The sequence below is a fragment of the Tetrahymena thermophila genome (genome assembly GCF_000189635.1).
Source record: "Tetrahymena thermophila SB210 genomic scaffold scf_8254803, whole genome shotgun sequence".
Taxonomy (NCBI): domain Eukaryota; phylum Ciliophora; class Oligohymenophorea; order Hymenostomatida; family Tetrahymenidae; genus Tetrahymena; species Tetrahymena thermophila.
The window spans coordinates 1,954,987-1,962,163 of record NW_002476559.1 but is presented as its reverse complement, the minus strand read 5'-3'; the positions used below and the strand labels follow the sequence as shown (position 1 = coordinate 1,962,163).

The 7,177-nt window shown below is 18.3% G+C and overlaps 2 protein-coding genes across 2 annotated transcripts in view; one reads left to right on the top strand and one right to left on the bottom strand. All coding sequences in view use genetic code 6, as the record gives it.

Annotated features, from left to right (window-relative positions):
* Positions 1–159: 159 nt before the first annotated feature.
* On the bottom strand, positions 160–528 carry TTHERM_000019709 (hypothetical protein; the record flags this gene model as incomplete). The annotated part of the gene is made up of 1 exon (XM_012795714.1): positions 160–528. The coding sequence occupies one exon, from the start codon at positions 526–528 to the stop codon at positions 160–162; it is 369 nt and encodes a 122-aa protein (XP_012651168.1).
* Positions 529–2,797: 2,269 nt separating this feature from the next.
* Positions 2,798–7,177, top strand: part of TTHERM_000019704 (cyclic nucleotide-binding domain protein) — a gene marked incomplete at both ends in the record, with an annotated part of 5,279 nt that continues 899 nt past the window's right edge. The window contains 13 exons of the mRNA XM_012795713.1: positions 2,798–2,836; positions 2,894–2,943; positions 3,666–3,755; positions 4,076–4,165; positions 4,455–4,544; positions 4,861–4,950; positions 5,215–5,304; positions 5,542–5,631; positions 5,777–5,866; positions 6,021–6,110; positions 6,374–6,463; positions 6,731–6,820; positions 7,059–7,148. Coding sequence (XP_012651167.1) covers positions 2,798–2,836; positions 2,894–2,943; positions 3,666–3,755; positions 4,076–4,165; positions 4,455–4,544; positions 4,861–4,950; positions 5,215–5,304; positions 5,542–5,631; positions 5,777–5,866; positions 6,021–6,110; positions 6,374–6,463; positions 6,731–6,820; positions 7,059–7,148 — 1,079 coding nt within the window. The remainder of the gene's footprint in view (positions 2,837–2,893; positions 2,944–3,665; positions 3,756–4,075; positions 4,166–4,454; positions 4,545–4,860; positions 4,951–5,214; positions 5,305–5,541; positions 5,632–5,776; positions 5,867–6,020; positions 6,111–6,373; positions 6,464–6,730; positions 6,821–7,058; positions 7,149–7,177) is intronic.

The window sequence follows — 7,177 nt, the reverse complement described above, 5'->3', positions numbered from 1 at the left end:
TAAAAACAGATTGTTTATTTTGCTTGGATTATGATATTTTTAAATATAAAAATGAATTTAAAACTCTTTTAATTTATTTGATAGCTTTTTATTTGTTTTATTTTTCATTCTTATTTTATTGTGCTTGTGTTTTTTTTCTTATATTATTGTTAATTTAACTCATTTTTTATATTCAACTTTTGTTTTATTAATAATTGATTTATTTTTTATTTTTTCATACATTTTCTTCATTTTTTCTTTCTAACTGGCTAATTACTTAAATATTTTTTCTTTAATATTTAAAAAGTTGTAGTTTAATTGGTGATGAAGGAGCATCAGGCTTAAGTTCTGCTTTAGTAAATTGCAATAATCTCTCAAATTTGACACTTGATCTTAGGTAAACAAATTTTTTTGTTTTTAATTATGATATTTTTAAATTTAAAAATGAATCATAACTCTTTTAATTTATTTACTGGCATTTTATTTGATTTCTTTTTCATTTTAATTGTGCTTGTGTTTTTTCTCTCTATATTAGCTAATTAAGCTCATTTTTTATCTTAAACTTTTGCATTTATTCGTTATTTATTAATTAATTTCTTATTATTTTATATTTTTTCATCATATTTTCCTTCTAACAAACTAATTAATTATATATTTTTTCTTCAAATTTAAAAAGGAGCAATTAAATTGATACAATTGGTGCATAAGGAATAGGTTCTGCTCTCAGAAATTGTGCTAATCTCTCAAATTTGACACTTGATGTTGCGTAAAAGCAGTTTATTTCTTTTGGATTGCTATATTTTTTAATAATAAAATGAATTTAAAACATAAATAAATTTTTTAAAATTTATTTATTAGCTTTTTATTTGATTTTTCTTTTTTATTCTGCTTATTTTTTTTTATTTAATAATTTAAAATATAAATTTTTAATATAAAAATTTTATTCTATTTAATTTTTTTTAGTAATTCACACTAATTTATATTAAAAGTAAAAACCAAATCAATGAGTCATAATAATTGAAAGTACAAAGTTAATGTCTTAATTCAAAAAGATTAGTTGTCTTTGAAATATATTTCTAATGATGTTTGATAAAAAGTGGTGAAAAAAGGAATAATAATAATTATAAAATATTTTTTCATTAGAATATATTATCTATCTTTTATTATATAAACTTTGTAATCGGAAAATTTAACCTAAAATATAGATGGATAGATTTATTATTATTTTTATATTTATGAATATCATATTTTCATAAGTTAATAAAATTTTATTAAATATAACAAAATTCAAAAATTAAATTCAATTAAATAAATAAATAAATAAATTCTTCTAAAATCAGCTCTGAATTTTTCCAAAAATGATCAAATATTTTAATTTTATTATTTCTTATTCTACAAATATGAACAAAATTAAATCAAATTTCACAATTAAAAAAATGAAAAAAACAATTAATTATTTTTATTTTTACTATTTTTATATATGAATTTTTATAAAGAGATAATTAACAAATTCTTTTGAGTTAATAATAAATACTCATAGGTTGAAGAATTTATTGTAGGATAGAGAAAACTATTGGTAAAAGCAAGTATAAAAGCTTATAAATTTTGCCAAAAGATAAGCAGAAATTTTATCAATAAATAAATTAATTTCAAGTGCTCAAGAAGATGGTTTGGCTTGCAAGTTATAAAAATATTACAAAAAAAATTTTCTCTTTGATAAATAAAATCTCAAGCTATTTGGATATATATTAACATTAGATCATCAGATATATCTTGAAATATAATTTTATTCATAAACTTTAAGAGTTTGTTGATAATTAATATAATAAAAAATATCTCAAAAACTCATAAATAAATTTAAATTAAAAATTAAATTTATTTTTTTTGTCAAATTTTGATAAAATTTATAAAACTTATAATCTTAGATGATTCAGGCAATGTTACAATAACTGATAATGGAGACTAATTAAGAAGATAAAATAAAAACAAGAAATAAAGAAAAATTATATGTAAAGTGTTACCTTGATTATGTATTTGGTACACAAAATGAGTTAAATAAAATCTAGACTTGACTTACTTTTGATTAAATACTTTAAAGTTCAATTCAGATTTATTTATTACTGCTGGCTGAGACAATCGTTGGTTTGGAGAAAATTAATTACTATAATGGATAAACCTTATTATTCTAAGACATTGCCAAAAGGCAAGAAATGATTACTTTTACCTGATAATTTAGAGCATACTTTAAATGAAATATAAAAGCTTATTAACACATTAGATTTAATTTTATTTAAATTCTCTACAAATTATACTTTATTTTTATAATCAAATGATTAGAATATTAACATATATATCTGATAAATGTATTCACAGTTAAAAAAATCCGATTTTAAAAAGTAAATTGGTTTTTAGTAAAAAGGAGGCAAAAAGAAATATGCCTTGCCATATCTAATAAATAAAACAAGTAAAAAATAGAAGAGAAGTTTAAAAAAAACATTTTAAAGAAAAAGAAACCAAGAGTAAATAAAAATTATTTTTATAAAATTTAAGAACAATAATTACTATAAATAATTCTTTCAACATATGACTGATTAACCATCTCTAATTATTAATACATTTTTAAGCAAACGTTTTAAATAGAAATATTAAGATTAAATAACAAATATTACACTAACTAAATAACTCTTTTGTATATCTTACTAAAAGCAAATTTATAAATTGATATTTCATAGTTATAATAATTTATTAATTCTTTTTATCCACTTTTGTTGAATTAGATTTTCATTAATTTCTATTCAATAGTTTTGAAAAAAAATATATGATATAATAGATTTAAGAATATTACAAATTAGAAGAAGTAATTATTTATTTTTTAATGAATACTCTTTAAATTTATATTTATTAATAAAAAAAGTTTTTAAACTCTTCATTCGAATCTCATTAGGTTCTCCATATTGATTTGAGGTATATTTAATTTATAAATAAATATTATTAATATATATTAATGTTTTTTATTTTTAACTTTCAATTTATTATAATTTTATATTTTAATAGATTTTAACTTCATTTTCATTTTCATTTTCAATTTTTAATTATTCATTTTTTATTTTTGCATTAATCTCTCAAATTTGTTTGCAACTTAATCTTATGTAAAAAAAGTTTATTTGTTTTGGATAATAATATTTTTTTAATATTTCAACTAATTTAAAACAATAAAACTTACTCTTTTAATTTAATTGATAGCTTTTTTTTTTTTTTTCCTTTTATTATTTTTCTTTTTTTTTTTATTATTTTTCTTTAAAATTTTTTAATTTAACTCATTTTTCCATTTTCAACTTTTGATTTTATTATTAATTATTATATATGTATAGTAAGTACCCTATGTTACTGCCTAATTTTTCAAGGTACATACAAATAAATAAAAAAATATGATATTTTTACTTATAAAAATGAATTGAAAACAATATGACTCTTTTAATTTGTTTATTAGCTTTTTATTTGATTTATTTTTCATTTTCATTTTTAATGTGCTTGTCTTTTTTTTTCTTTGTTAATTTAACTCATTTTTTTTATTTTAAACTTTTTCTTTTATCATTTATTATTTAATTCATTTGTAATAATTTCTCTTCGTTTTTTCCTTCTAACTAATAAATTAATTAAATATTTTTTCTTCGATATTTAAAAAGAGACAATTAAATTGATGCAATTGGTGCATAAGGCTTAGGATCTACTTTAGCAAATTGCTCTAATCTCTCAAATTTGATTCTTAATATTAGGTAAAAACAGTTTGTTTGTTTGTTTGTTTGTTTTGGATTATAATATTTTTAAATATAAAAATGAATTTAAAACAAGAAAACTCTTTTAATTAATTTATTGTTTTTATTTTATTTATTTTTCATTTTCTTTTTTAATAACCTTGTGTTTTTTTCTTTCTTTAAATCTTTATTAATTTAAATCAATTTTTTATTTTTAACTTTTGGATTTATTTATTATTAATTAATTAATTTCTTATAATTTCATAACTTTTCTTAATTTTTTCCTACTTGCTAGCTAGCTAACTAACTAATAATATATTTTCTCTTCAATATTTAAAAAGTGACAATAAAATTGGTGCAATAGGTTTTTCAGGCTTAGTATCCGCTTTAGCAAAATGCACTAATCTCTAAAATTTGGCACTTAATCTTTAGTAAATACAGTTTATTTGTTTTGGATTATGATATTTTTAAATTTTATAAATAAATTTAAAACAATAAAACTCTTTTAATTTGTTTATTAGCTTATTATTTGATTTATTTTTAATGTTTTTGGGTTTTTTTTTCTTTTCTTTTCTATCATTGATAATTTAAATCATTTTTTTAATTCTTAGCTTTTGCTTTTATTATTAATTAATTATTTAATTCATTTTTTATTATTTCATTTTTTTTTTCCTTCTAACTTACTTTTTAATTATATTTTTTTTTTCAATATTTAAAAAGGTAGACTGCAATTGGTGATAAATTAGTATCAGGCTTAGGTTTCACTTAAGCAAATTGCACTAATCTCTCAAGTTTGACATTTAATATAGCGTAAATATATTTTATTTGTTTTTGATTATGGCGCTTTTAAATGTAAAAATGAATTTTTAAAACAATAAAACTCTTTTAATTTGTTGAAAGCTTTTTATTTGGTTTATTTTTATTTTTTTTTATTAATGTTTTAGTATTTTTTTTTCTTTTCTAACTTTGTTAATTTAAATCATTTTTTTAATTCTAAACTTTTACTTTTGCTTTTATTATTAATTATTTATTTAACTCACTTCTTATTAATTCATATTTTTCTTCATTTTTTCCTTCTAAATAACTAATTAATTAATTATATTTATTCTCTTTAATATTTAAAAAGTTACAATTAAATTGGTGATAAATTTGCATCAAGCTTAGGTTCTGTTTTAGCAAATTGCACTAATATCTCAAATTTGACACTTAATCTTAGGTAAAAACAGTTTATTTGTTTTGGATTGTGATATATTTAAATATAAAAATGCATTTAAAACAATAAAACTCCTTTAATTTATTTATTAGCTTTTTATTTTCAACAAATGTAAATTTAACTCATTTTTTTTAAACTTTTGGTTTTATTATTAATTAATTTATTTATTTATTTATTATGATTTCATAACATTTCTTAATTTTTTCCTACTTGCTAACTAACTAACTAATTAATTAATTATATATTTTTTCTTCAATATTTAAAAAGGATGAATGATATTGGTGCAAAAGGTATAATAGGCTTAGGATCTGCTTTAAAAAATTACACTAATCTCTCAAATTTGACACTTTATCTTAGGTAAAAACAATTTATTTATTAATTAGCTTTTTATTTTATTTATTTTTCATTTACTTTTTTAATATGTTTGAGTTTTTTTTCTTTCTATTTTTATAATTTTAACTCATTTTTTTTATTTTGAACTTTTGCTTAAATTATTAATTAGATTGTTTCTTATTATTTCAAATTATTTCTTCATTTTTTCCTTCCTTCTAATTTACTATTTAATTATATATTTTTTCTTCAATATTTAAAAAGTGGAAATTATATTGGTGATGAAGGTACATCAGGCTTAGGATCTGCTTTAATAAATTGCATTAATCTCTCAAATTTGACACTTGATCTTAGGTAAAAACTGTTTATTTGTTTTAGATTGTGATATTTTTAAATAAATTAATTAATTGATTTGTTTCTTATTATTTCATATTTTTCTGCATTTTTTGCTTCTCAATAATTAATTAATTAAATATTTTTTTTTTCAATATTTAAAAAGTAACAATAAAATTGGTGCAAAGGGTACATCAGGCTTAGGATCTGCTTTAACAAATTGCATTAATCTCTCAAATTTGACACTTTATCTTAGGTAAAAACAGTTTATTTGTTTTAGATTGTGATATTTTTAAATAAATTAATTAATTCGTTTCTTATTATTTCATATTTTTCTGCAATTTTTGCTTTTCTCAATAATTAATAAATAAATAAATAAATTATATATTTTATCATCAATATTTAAAAAGTGGGAATAAAATTGGTAAAATTGGTTCATCAGGCTTAGCTTTTGCTTTAGTAAATTGCACTAATCTCTCAAAATTGACACTTGATCTTGAGTAAAACAAGTTTATTTATTTAGGATTGTGATTGTTAATTTAATAAAAGTGAATTGAAAATAAAATAACTCTTTTAATTTGTTTATTTTCTTTTTATTTGATTTTATTTTTTAATGTGCCTTTGTTTTTTTTTACTATTTTTATTAATTTAATTTTTTTTTTTTTCAACTTTTACATTTATTATTATTAATTTCATATTTTTCTTCAATTTTTCTTTCTAACTAACTAATTAATTTAATATTTTCTCTTCAATATTTAAAAAGAGACAATAAAATTGGTGATTAAGGTGCATCAGACTTAGGTTTTGCTTTAGCAAATTGCACCAATCTGTCATATTTGGTACTTTATCTTGCGTATAAAACAGTTTATTTGTTTTGGATTTTGTGATATTTTTAAATATAAACATGAAAAATAAAATAAAACTCTTTTAATTTCTTTTTCTTTTTTATTATGCTCATGTTTTTTTTCTTCTATATTTGTTAATTTAACTAATTTTTTCATTTTCAACTTTTACTTTTCTTATTATTGATTTATTTAATTCATTTCTTATTTTTTCATATTTTTTCTTCACTTTTTTCATTCTAACTAATTAAATATTTTTTTCTTCAAAATTTATAAAGTTAAAATTAAGTTGGTGATGAAGGTGAATTAGTCTTAGGTTATGCTTTAGCAAATTGCACTAATCTCTCAAATTTGAGTATCTATCTTGCGTAAAAACAGTTATTTGTGTTGAAAAGTCGTATTTATAAAAAATAATTTAAAACAAATAAAAATCTTTAAACTTTTTTTTTTTTTGATTATTTTGCTTAGTTTTATTTTCTTCTTTCTATCTTTTTGATTTAACATATTATTTTACTTTCAGTTTTGCTTTTATTATCAATATTATTTCTTATTTTTTCCTTCAAACTAATAAATAAATTATATATTTTTTCTTGGATATTTAAAAAGCGGAAATTAAATTAATGATGAAGGCGCATAAGGCCTAGGTTTTGCTTTATCAAAAATCACTAATCTCTCAAATTTGACGCTTGATCTTGGGTAAAAAACAACAATTTTTTTGTTTTACA